The sequence below is a fragment of the Salmo trutta genome, chromosome 38 (genome assembly GCF_901001165.1).
Source record: "Salmo trutta chromosome 38, fSalTru1.1, whole genome shotgun sequence".
Lineage (NCBI taxonomy): Eukaryota > Metazoa > Chordata > Actinopteri > Salmoniformes > Salmonidae > Salmo > Salmo trutta.
Window position 1 is genome coordinate 20,613,356 of NC_042994.1, and position 13,057 is coordinate 20,626,412.

Consider the following 13,057-nt stretch of genomic DNA (forward strand, 5'->3'; position numbering starts at 1 on the left):
ATAAAAATAAAAAGATCCTTATAGGACAAGCAGTACTACTACATTATGACTGTCATGTTGTACAGGCAAAGCTTAGACCAGTGAGTTCCATAAGTGCCAGCTGCCAGCCAAATAGCTGACGACTAACCCTTATGTTATTGGGGTGTTAAAGATGTCACCAAATTTGATTTTGTAGGGCAAACGTTGTGTGGTGGGGCATGCCCCTAGCTTGCTACTGATTTTATTCCAGTGTCATATACCCATTGGTGCCTTATAAGACACTTATTTAGTAATATGTGCACAAAACAAACTAAATTACATTTAGCATTTTATACACAAATAGCCATAGTAAGAACAGCTGCCATGTCACATTATACAAACAATACATTTCTCGTTCTCCCCATGTAGAAAAAGATCATGAAACCCTATCACAGAAAAAGCAGTACAAATGTGGGGGTGGGTGGGGGGGTGATCAGCCACATAGGAACGAGTGAGGACATCTACGAAGTGATGTGCACAGTGCTTTCACAGAGTGAAGTGTATGAACTTCAAAATATGGTGAACATTTATCACAGGTTTGTGTAGGCGCGTGTATATGTGAAGACAACATACATAAGAGCAAACACCACAATGAATGTGTCGCAGACACGCACAGACAAGGGGTGGAAAAGTCGGGGAGCGGAAAGGTCACCTACCTGCTTAGAATGCAAGATGCGAAACTAAAGAAGAGATGGAAAGAGGGAGAGAGAAAGGCACAACGCTAAATGATGGAGCAACACGAAGCAGGAGAGGGGTCGGGCCTCTTTCTCACGACACCATCACCACCGGCCCCAAAAATCTCCCCCAACAATAGAGTGACAGATCAATTGATCACATTTGGGTGCAGTCCTATCCCTTTGTTCCCCTCACTACCATTGGAGCGCTCCAAATTCTCCCGACTTGTCTTTCGTGAACGCAACAGAGTCTAGTTCTGACACGGCAGACAGACCAGAGGGGTACCAGCCCAGGGAATATGCAGTGCTAACTAGTATTGTATTATTATTACTCAATAGTTGTACAACTAACATCATTATCCAGCTAAGGAGCGACACCGGATTGAAGGAGATTGCATCTGCCATGTTGACAGGAAGCTCTGGAAGATCGACTTTTCAAACCGTCGACCCCAGACGACCAGATTTTATTATTTAACTAGGCAAGTCAGTTAAGAACAAATTATTATTTACAATGACGGCCTACCCCTGCCAAACTCTAACCCGGACGGCACTGGGCCAATTATCAAATCGTGGTATTTTTCAAATTTGTGATGGTATAACGGTATTTTATGTTTTTGATTAATAAAAGTTCTACATTTGCTTTATGAGTAGTGCGTGACCCTAGAGTGGCAAGACATATATTCTAAATTACTTCAATGGGTCTTTCTCCAGTCGGATTGTTTTATACAGTTCAATTCAACGTAAAAAAAATTCCTGCATTTCCATCAATTTCTGCTTTTCCTGCACTCAATTTGAGATTATTTCCACACTGCCACGATATGGGAAAAAAAAACACTAGGCCTTATTTTTAACCAAATTGCGATTTAGATCAAAAACACTTGGGTGAACTTTTGGAATCATGGAAATAGAATGTTTATTTTAATTCTATAGTTAGAATATAAATAATAGTGGGCACTTTGAATACAGTGTTTGACATGACAACGAATGAAAACGCCATGGATGAGTTAATTTAACAGGGTAGGAAGCAAAGTGATGTTCAGTGTTTCTTAGGGGACCTATAATCTTTGGCTACATTAAATCTTTATTCATATAGCCAACATATTCATGCTTCGCCTATTCCTCTTTGATTTAGAAGATACTGTTGCACAAACAACATGCTGATTTAAGCCTCCACCAGTACTGGTATTATCAGGCTGTATTAGCTAACTACGCTTGATCTGAGACTGTACTTTTATTAGCTAGTTAGCCAGCTAACTAGCGATTAGCGGCTAACACGATTTAGCTTAACTTGCTAAAAAAAATACAAACTAGCTGTTTGCAGAAGATGTAATAAACACAAACTAATATTGTAATTATAGAACACTTGTGGATTTATATTAAGATCAAAGTGGAAACATTGTCATCAGTATTGTTGCATGTGCTGAATTGACCATGCAGACTGAACAAAAGAGCTCCTTGGGTGACAGGGTGGGACCAGGTCTGTGTGGAAAGCGGCATAGATAGACAGAGGGATGACTCAAGTAGAGGAGTAAACTATAAAAAAATGGACGTTACACACGCCATCACATTTAACAAACCAAACATTCAAATACCGTTATAGAAGGCAGAGTAAAAACCCAAACTGGTCCGTGCATAAATACCGGTAGATAGTCAAATACAGTATACCGCGCAGCCCTAGTATGGAATGGGAGACGTTTTACATTACAGCAGCCTTATAATACTAAAGTTATGCTTAGGAAATAGCTTATGTAAGCAGTGGGACCAGAAATTGTCATGGGCATTTATAACACAGCATGTTATTGAGAACAATCTTGTCAACCATCTTGTCAAATTAGATATATATATACATATTTTTCTTATTTGAAATTAAACACTACCCTGACTTCATTCTGTTATCATTTTTCTCAGTAGGCTCCTCACAAAACATACCCATTTGACTACCAAACACATTCTATTCAGAGGTCCTAAAGGATGCTCCTTCCTCTTCATTCTTAATTTGAAATTTGTAATGCATTCTTGTGCATTGAGCTGAGCAACTGACATGGCGAAATCTTGGGGATATTTTTAGCAAGATATTTCCAAATTCCACCACAACAACATTCCGAGCTGACAGAGGTGTACAACTTCCTGCGAGGGTGGAATTATTTGACTGTGTGAATGTGGATAAATGTCTGTGTGTTTGGGTCCATCTTTCCGACTCGCTCTTGGTTCCCTCAAACACTTTCTCAGGCACACACACACAGTACGTTTGTTTATTCCATGTGTAACTCGGTTGTTGTTTTTGTCGCACTGCTTTCTTTTATCTTGGCCAGGTAGCAGTTGTAAATGAAAACTTGTTCTCAACTGGCCTACGTGGTTAAATAAAAGGTGAAATACATTTTATTTTTAAATCCCACACCATTAATCTCTGTTCAGTGCAGAAGCAGGGCTGCACATTTCGAGACAAACACACGACACAATGACGCACACGCTGAAAAATGTATTTTCAGCTAGGCTTGTTAAGCTAGGCTTGTTAAGCTAGGCTTGTTAAGCTAGGCTTGTTAAGCTAGGCTTGTTGATTGCTTCCAGAAGTTGAGCCCTCTTTCCATTATGGCACAGATAGAAAGGCTCATCTTTGTATCTCGTCATTGGGTTGTTCCATGTCATATCAGCAAGCCATGACACCCACCATCTCAGATTGCTCTGAAATCATTTCTGTTGTTAGAAACCGATAAGATTAGCATTCCTGCAACATTATTTTGTTGAAATATAAATTTGATCTGAGAAATTAACCTAATTGATTGCACCCTTATTGGCCATTTATTTGACAGGATTCATATAAATAGAGTACCTAACATCCAATTTGGATGCTAGCTTTCCTTGCTAGCTTACAGCTAAAGCGAACATTAATTCACTAGCCTAGTGCTTTATTAGAATATGCAAATAACGCAAAATACGCTGATTTCTGTGACTTGCTAATATGCATATTTTTTTGCCGTGCTATCAAGTATCGTTATGGTATCGAGTATTGTGATAATAAACCTTGTGTCGGTATCAAAATCAAATTCTGGTTTCGTGACACTAATCCGATCCATGTGTACATTCACACAGTAGCGTACAGCAAGCAGTTCAGCAGTTACACAGCCGGGCCCTGGTGGCAATAAATTAACACAACCGAAAGCTTACCTTGACTTGGAAGAGTTGCCGTGTTGGATAGCCTTAGCCATCTAGCTAACATAAATAGCATTCCTCTGAGTCAGGTTATTGAGTAGGCAAAATTAGCTGCATTAGCTAAGTAAAAAGGTAAACCAAGAAGAAAAATAGCCATCTCTCTCCCTCTCTTGCTGCTGCTTCTCCTTACATTTTTTAAGAAATGAATTTGTTTAAAACTGTTCAACTATTGTCTCTTTCTTTGAGTCAACCACTCACCACACTTTATGCACTGCAGTGCTAGCTTGCTGTATCTTATGCTTTCAGAACTAGATTAATTCTCTGATCCTTTGATTGGGTGGACAACATATCAGTTCATAACGCAAAAGCTCAGACAGTTTGGAGGACATCCTCCAAAAGTCGCCATAATTACTGTGAAAGTCTATGGAAGGGGGTGAGAACCATGAGCGTCCTAGGTTTCTTACTTAAGTCAATATACCCAGAAGAGGATGGGGAAATAGCTGTCATCTGGCAACACCATGGTGCTACCTTATAAAGTGCTGTTGAAGCTACTATAGACCATTGCAAAAAAACTGTATTTTAGTTATTTGGTGAGATGTAAATTAGGGCTGTCAAAGTTAATGCGTGACATGTTTATCGCCATTTTTTTGGACGGCGTTAATCACGTCTCCATTTCTTCACCACACGGACCCTTTTAAGCGCAGAACACAACACTGCTGCAGGCAGTGCTTGCTGCTTTGCATGGCTGAAGACCGTGTGCCTCTAGCCAAAATCATGTGAAAAGTTATGCCTAATATTACCGGAGCTATGTTTTTTCTTTCTGCCGTGGATTGTTGCGCATGTCACAGGCCGTTTTAAACTACTCATGAGCCGCTATTTGTTGGTTTAATAACAAAATATTGTTAGCTAGCTAGTCATGTTACCTACCTTTGTTACTTAGCTAGCAAACTGAACTTGACCACTGACTAGGCTATGCACAAATTTGAATGGCACAGGAAGAACTGAAAAGGAATAGGCTCTTCAAAGAGATGCTTCAAAAGGTAGGCTGCATATGCAAGAGTGGGGTGCAAGAGTACAGTGAAATGCGTTTCTTGCTTGCTCTTTCCCAACAATGCAGTAATCAATATCATAGTCAAGTGTGAGCGCGGGAGTAAGTGAGAGTAATTCTCTACCAGAAAGTTGGTTGGCCCTCCGATGTCACGTAGGCTATGCTATCATTTATAAAGCCATTCCACAAAAGTCACACTGTACCTAACATCATTACTAAACTTTAAGTTACCACACCCAGTCTCAAGGATGGCTAACCCTGTAAATTCCTTTGGTCTGTAGTTAGGTAAATCAACTCTTAGTTCACTTGCACCTTATTGGCACACATTGTATATAGACTTTTCTATTGTGTTATTGACAGTACGTTTGTTTATTCCATGTCTGTTCCAACTGTGTGTTCCAACTCTGTGTGTTGTTTGTGTCGCACTGCTTTGCTTCATCTTGGCCAGGTCGCAGTTGTAAATGAGAACTTGTTCTCAACTGGCCTACCTGGTTAGATAAAGGTGAAATAAAATAAAAAAAATTAAAAAACATTTGTGGAACAATCTTAATTTTTTTTATTTTTTTTATTTGATGTTCTGGCAATTCAAAAAGCTGATTAAGGACCGTATTACTGAAGAATGTTTTGATCGTGTTTCCTTTTGGTTTGCATGTCTTTTTTGTACTTCAGGGGTCATCTGTAAAAGAGACCCTGGTCTCAGTATATAAAATACAAGGCTAAATAAAAATGAGAGCGTGTGTGCAGGCCTATGTGTGTAAAGTTATCTGAACAGTACAGATGGTTAAAGTGTTTTAATAACATTGTTGGACAAGTTTAAGAGCTCTGTTCTTTGTATCCCCTATAGTCCAGAGATCATCAACGAGATTCAGCCGCAGGCCAGAACATAATTAAGCCTACAAATAATTTGACTGCAAGAATCCCAAACAGGTAACATTTGACTAAATCATAATAATTGAAAATCTTGCTTACGATTGTACACGATCACATATCCCTCTATTATGTGTGGAAATACTTTGGCACAGATTTCCCAAAAAATAAATAAAAAATAACTTGGAGCTTATTTGCTGGTATTTTTACAGTGTTTAACGTCCAACAATTATAATTTTTTTAAATAGTTATTTTTTTGTTTAGAGAACTCGGGGGGCCAAATAAAAATCACCAGCAAGCCAAATTCGGACCGCGGGACGCCAGTTGGGGAACCCTGCTATAGTTACAATAATTTAGAATGCTTGAAGTGTTAACAGTAATTAAAGCTGTGTGTGTGCGTGTGTGTGTGTGAGTCAGAGAGACTGCTGTGTGCAAGTGTTAAACTTCAAGAACTTTGATATGAGCGAGTAGGCCTACTTAAAGCTATGTGGAAAACGCTATTAAAACATTCTGATGTAGATAATTTTGTGTTTCCGTACCTTATAAATCAAAGCATAGTTTGCCTGTAACTCAATCCAATGCTTTTTAAATAGAAAAATCTTTCTTTAGGGCCAAATTTGAGCGGAAAAAAAAGGAATCGCGATTAACTAATGCTATTAACTCAATTTCATCATTTGACAGCCCTAATGTAAATATAAATTTAGTATAGTTTATCTAAAACATTTCACAATGCCTTGCGAAAGTATTCACCCCCTTGGCATTTTTCCTATTTTGTTGCCTTACAACCTGGAATTAAAATAGGTTTTTGGGGGGTTTGTATCATTTGAGTTACACAACATACCCACCACTTTGAAGATGCAAAATATTTTTTCTTGTGAAACAAACAAGAAATTCGACAAAAAACAAACAACTTGAGCGTGCATAACTATTCACTGTGGGGATGGTGTTCTCGGGGGTGATGTGAGGTGTTGGGTTTGCGCCAGACATAGCGTTTTCTTTGATGGCCAAAAAGCTCAATTTTAGTCTCATCTGACCAGAGTACCTTCTTCCATATGTTTGTGGCATTTCCCACATGCCTTTTCGCAAATATTTTTTCTTTAAGCAATGTCTTTTCTGGCCACTCTTCCGTAAAGCCCAGCTCTGTGGAGTGTAAGGCTTAAAGTGATCCTATGGACAAATACGCCAATCTCCGCTGTGGAGCTTTGCAGCTCCTTCAGGTTTATCTTTGGTCTTTGTTGCCTCTCTGATCAATGCCCTCCTTGCCTGATCTGTGAATTTTGGTGGGCGGCCCTCTCTTGGCAGGTTTGTGGTGCCACAACTTTGTCCCTGACCTGTTTGGAGAGCTCCTTGGTCTTCATGGTGCCGCTTGCTTAGTGGTGTTGCAGACTCAGGGGCCTTTCAGAACAGGTGTATATATACACACTGAGATAATGTGACACATCATGTGACACTTAAATAAAGTCAACCTGTGTGCAACCTAACTAATTATGTGACTTCTGAAGGTAATTGGTTGCACCAGATCTTATTTAGGGGCTTCATAGCAAAGGAGGTGAACACATGCATGTACCACTTTTCCTTTTTTTATTTCTTGAAACAAGTTATTTTTTTCATTTCACTTCACCGATTTGGACTATTTTGTGTATGTTCATCACATGAAATCCAAATACAAATCCATTTAAATTACATGTTGTAATGCAACAAAATAGGAAAAACGCCAAGGGGGTGAATACTTTTGCAAGGCACTGTATTTGTATGCAATTCACTGATAGAAGAGGAAGGGGAGGACCATCCTAAGTAGCCGCCATTGCCTTGGGATAACATAAGGATACTATTGTTTATCATCCAATGATATAGCAGCATGAAAAACAGAGGCAATAGCAGACAAATTAAATCCACAAATAAATGATATATACTTGATACTCGGAGGGCAACACACACAATTTGGACATTCTCTTGCCAATATGTAGCCTGCAAAGCAAGTTTACAGATCAGACTTGTTCACTGACATTTACTGTTCCAAAAATGTTTCACTCAGACCCCCCCTTCCAGCATTGGAGAACATCCCACCCCCTCCCGCCATGTCTATTTCCACAGGCACAAGCACTGTTCATGACAAACTGTTTACGCCCCTCTTGTTGACAGAGAGAACATTTTGCAGGTTTAAAGGTTATTTCTGGCAATTCTATACATTTTGTTATGTCTAATGTGAGTGACTCAAACATTACCACAAAATCTATGGGCTAAAAAACATTATCTGACATGGGCTAGTTGAGCTGGACATTTCTGACAAGTTATAAATAGCTCTAAGGTATTCAATGACTGACATGACAAAAGGAAAACAGATGCTGCACTACCAATTTCGAAATTGGACCTTGTGCATTCTACTATTACAACTTTCAAGCGTAAGCTGAAAGCCCCCCCCTGCTGACCCCTCGCACCCCCTAGGGGCTGCACCCCACAGTTTGGGAACTATTCAATGCTGGCCAAATTCCACCTAAGATTTTAGAGGGGTAATTTATGAGTATGGGACTATAGGCTGCACAAATCCATCAAAATGCCCTGGTCAAGTCTACTGCTCCACCAGCGAGCCAACAGAGATGTGTCTTGTGGGGAATCAGAGAGCAGTTTCAAATGATTCATCAGAAAACAGGCCCTGAAAATTCCTTCCCTTGGGAGGTACTTTGCAGCATGGTCAAGTAATTGACGGGCAGACCATGGGCCAATTTCAGCTTTTCCGACCACACCGGGAAAAAAAAAACATGTAGCAGAATAGTAGCAGGGTAACAGGCCTGCGGAGCTTTGACAAATCCCACCCTGTGTTTTTATAACGTGAGAACTCATGGCGCATGCGTCTCGATAGTCCAATGTGGCTTCATCTCCATCTGCACAGATCTGAAAACACGGGATAAAGGGACAGCAATATGCCGAATGCCTTTTAGGAATTTGCTTTCACTTGGAAATAAAACGAGGTCTCTAAACTATTTATATTCAAACTTATTTCAGGTATGCACAGATGGAAGAAAAGGAGACGAGGGGAGGAGGCCTTTTTAGACTATTGACGTGCATCCTTTGTGTTGAAGGATAAAGCACCCATGGCTGGGGGAGGATGTGGCCTAATGCGAGCTATTGATCAGCTGGAATACGATAGCGTGGATGGCCCTCGCATTATAAGTGTCTCGGGCCATTAGCGACAGATTCTGCCTCCTGTGAAGTCACAAGCCAGCCTATGTCCTGTTTCATGTTCTAAAAGAAAGCTTTACCTAAAAGATTATATTTTTCTGTCTGTAACTCTATGTCCATCTATCAGTCTATCTGCTGAGATCATCCATACATCCACCCACCCATCCATCCTAGACAGGCCGATGCAGGGTGTTCTGAATGACATCCACCACCAGAACTGCTTGTTGTGAGAAAGAATGAGCGAGAAAGAGACTCTTGCGTGACTTATTACTGAGCTGAAACGCGAGCACCCACTGCGTGGTGTGTAAACAACCGGAAGCCTGTGATGCGACTTCCGCTTTTGGAAGTTAACAAGGTGACACTCCATCCAAACCCTTTACATTCGTGAGAATTGGCCTATATGGATAGGACTAAATTGAAATGTTTCTTATAGAAGAAATATGAAAAGCATAAGCATGGTAGCAATTGAAAGGGAACAGTTTGGAGATTATGGGAAAATGATTAGGCCAAAGGTAAAGACGCAGCAGTTCACCAGATAAGACTGAATCCAAATACAATGTTGACTTTGTGCATTTCACATTCTGTATTTTGCCGCATTTGTTGTTGATAAAATCAGAAAACACTCTTGATTTGATATTAAGTTGAAAACGCATTGGACCTTTAACTTATGGGTAGGGGGCAGTATTTTCACGGCCGGATAAAAAAACGTACCCGATTTAATCTGGTTATTACTCCTGCCCAGAAACTAGAATATGCATATAATTAGTAGCTTTGGATAGAAAACCCTCCAAAGTTTCTAAAACTGTTTGAATGGTGTCTGTGAGTATAACAGAACTCAAATGGCAGGCCAAAACCTGAGAAGATTCTGTACAGGAAGTACCCTGTCTGACCTTTTCTTGGCCTTCTTTGTCATCTCTATCCAAAACAGAGGATCTCTGCTGTAACGTGACACTTTCTAAGGCTCCCATAGGCTCTCAGAAGGCGCCAGAACGTTAAATGATGACTCTGCAGTCTCTGGCTGAAAAACAGTAGCGCATTTGGATAGTGGTCAATCTGAGAACAATGAGACGGGTGTGCTCGTGAAGAGTCCATTTTACATTTTCAGTCTTTGAACGAAAACAACGACTCCCGGTCGGAATATTATCGCTATTTTACGAGAAAAATCGCATAAAAATTGATTTTAAACAGCGTTTGACATGCTTCGAAGTACGGTAAGGGAATATTTTGCATTTTTTTGTCACGATACACGTCCGCGCGTCACCCTTCGGATAGTGTCTTGAACGCACGAACAAAACGTCGCTATTTGGATATAACTATGGATTATTTGGAACCAAACCAACATTTGTTATTGAAGTAGAAGTCCTGGGAGTGCATTCTGACAAAGAACAGCAAAGGTAATCCAATTTCTCTTACAGTAAATCTGAGTTTGGTGAGTACCAAACTTGGTGGGTGTCAAATTAGCTAGCCCGTGATGGCGAGCTATCTACTCAGAATATTGCAAAATGTGCTTTCACCGAAAAGCTATTTTAAAATCGGACACCGCGATTGCATAAAGGAGTTCTGTATCTATAATTCTTAAAATAATTGTTATGTTTTTTGTTAACGTTTATCGGGAGTAATTTAGTAAATTCACCGGAAGTGTTCGGTGGGAATGCTAGTTCTGAACGTCACATGCTAATGTAAAAACTTGGTTTTTGATATAAATATGAACTTGATTGAACAAAACATGCATGTATTGTATAACATAATGTCCTAGGATTGTCATCTGATGAAGATCATCAAAGGTTAGTGCTGCATTTAGCTGTGGTTTTGGTTTTTGTGACATTATATGCTAGCTTGAAAAATGGGTGTCTGATTATTTCTGGCTGGGTACTCTGCTGACATAATCTAATGTTTTGCTTTCGTTGTAAAGCCTTTTTGAAATCGGACAGTGTGGTTGTAAAGCCTTTTTGAAATCGGACAGTGTGGTTAGGAGAGTCTTGTCTTTAAAATGGTGTAAAATAGTCGTATGTTTGAAAAATTGAAGTATTCGGATTTTCGAGGAGTTTGTATTTCGCCCCATCATTGGATATTGGAGTGGTGTTCCGCTAGCGGAACGTCTAGATGTAAGAGGTTTTAATATACCACAGTATATAGATATGCAGGACTAAGTTTAAAAGGCTGAAAATGCAATGGTGACTTGACCAGCTAGTTACACCTAGCACAAGACCAGCTAGTTACACCTAGCATATTTGAGGCACAAAATAGGCCCACATATTGATTTTATACAATCGTCATGCCAAACTTTTCTTCATCTATTGAACGGTTGTATCCCATACCCAAAACACTAAGATAATAACATGTCCCTTGGTCTTTTTCCCAACAAAATCAAGATAAATGTATGAATTACTCGATAAAAATCTGTAATCGCTAGTTTATGAAATTACAGTTCAGCAATCCCACAAATTCTTGTTTTTTGTGTGCGTTGCTAGGAGCCCTCTATGTAAACCTGTAATAATGGTATTGTAATGACCAACGTTTCATTCCCCAGGCCGCACCAGATGACATATCCTGACAAAGCTCTATCTAGGGGATTTTGGTGTTTGGATTTCAATGCAAAAAGAGGAGACCTGGTATGCTTCTCTGTCTCCCGCTTCAAGCTCGTATTTCTAGTGAACCGAGCACACTTCCCCTGAGAGAGCTCACAAACAAGCACTGGGTTTGAAATGGAGAACTGTCAGAAGCTTTTGGTTCAGGTTCATTGTTGTATCACGGCTAAGTTACTTGAAAGAGAAAGGTCTTGCAGGTGTCCCAGATGCGTTACGTTTCAAAACACAGGACAAAATATAAATAAAATACTTATGCTGGAAGGGATCTAGTGAGGGTGCAGTTCGCACCAAGACACTGTCAACCAACACCGTTCTAGGTACACGTTTCCATTAACAACCGATCTAGGACCAGCTTACCCTCCCCGTCATAGCTTTGACAATTAGGTGGTGAAAATGGCTCAACTGATGTTAGATCAGTGTCTAGGTGCAACTGTCGAGGTGAAACTTAATCCTATTCCACCAAACCCAGATTATCTACGGCTAAACCCCTCCTATCAGACCTAGACACAACAAGGTTGCTCTAATTATCACAAGGCCTAGCCATAGGCCCAAACACATTTCCGAACCAAGGGAAGCGCTGCATCAAAGGTAATAAGCATTTACTGTTGGTCTCTCGCAGAGCCACAGATAAACCCAGTTGGCTAAACTACGTTTAAGATGTTGAATTTCCATTGGCAGCAAAAGTCATGTGACATCACTATCCAATTAAAATACATATCATGTTGTTGTTATGGAAGGCTTGGAGCCAAAATGGAGGAAGGTTTAACGAATGCTGGGGGGGCAATACTCGTGAACTTTTGCGAAGACCATTGGTTTAAACCGTGTCCCTTGTCAGCCCATCCACTCACTGGACCCATATATTCACTTGGCGATGCATGCCTCTCTCTAATATCAATATGCCTCGTCCATTACTTTCCTGGTTAGTGATTACTGTCTTATTTCACTGTAGAGCCTCTAGCCCTGCTCAATATGCCTTAACCAATCATGTTGTTCCACCTCCTACATATGCGATGACATTACCTGGTTTAAACATCTCTAAAGACTATCTCTCTCTCATCATTACTCAATGCCTAGGTTTACCTCCAATGTACTCACATCCTACCTTACCTTTCTCCGTACACTATGCCTTGAATCTATGCTATCGTGCCCAGAAACCGGCTCCTTTTACTCTGTTCCGAACGTGCTAGACAGCCAGTTCGTAAAGCCTTTAGCCATACCCTTATCCTACTTCTCCTCTAGTGATGTAGAGGTTAATCCAGGTCCTGCAGTGCCTAGCTCCACTCCCACTCCCCAGGTGCTCTCATTTGTTGATTTCTGTAACCGTAAAAGCCTTGGTTTCATGCATGTTAACATTAGAAGCTTACTTTGTTTTACTCACTGCTTTAGCACACTCTGCCAACCCGGATGTCTTAGCCGTGTATGAAACCTGGCTTAGCAAAACCACCAGAAACCCTGAAATCGCCATCACTAACGATAACATTTTCCGCCAAGATAGAACTGCCAAAGGGGGCGGTGTTGCAATCTACTGCAAA

At 40.3% G+C, this 13,057-nt stretch overlaps 1 protein-coding gene across 4 annotated transcripts in view; it reads right to left on the reverse strand.

Annotated features, from left to right (window-relative positions):
* The window catches only part of mark1 (MAP/microtubule affinity-regulating kinase 1), a 102,032-nt gene that overhangs the window by 56,445 nt on the left and 32,530 nt on the right, over nucleotides 1-13,057 (reverse strand). For 2 of the 4 annotated variants that reach the window (XM_029739375.1, XM_029739373.1), the window contains exon 4: nucleotides 675-698. The exons of the other annotated variants lie outside the window; for them this stretch is intronic. In XM_029739375.1, coding sequence (XP_029595235.1) covers nucleotides 675-698 — 24 coding nt within the window. The remainder of the gene's footprint in view (nucleotides 1-674; nucleotides 699-13,057) is intronic. 4 annotated transcript variants of the gene reach the window in all.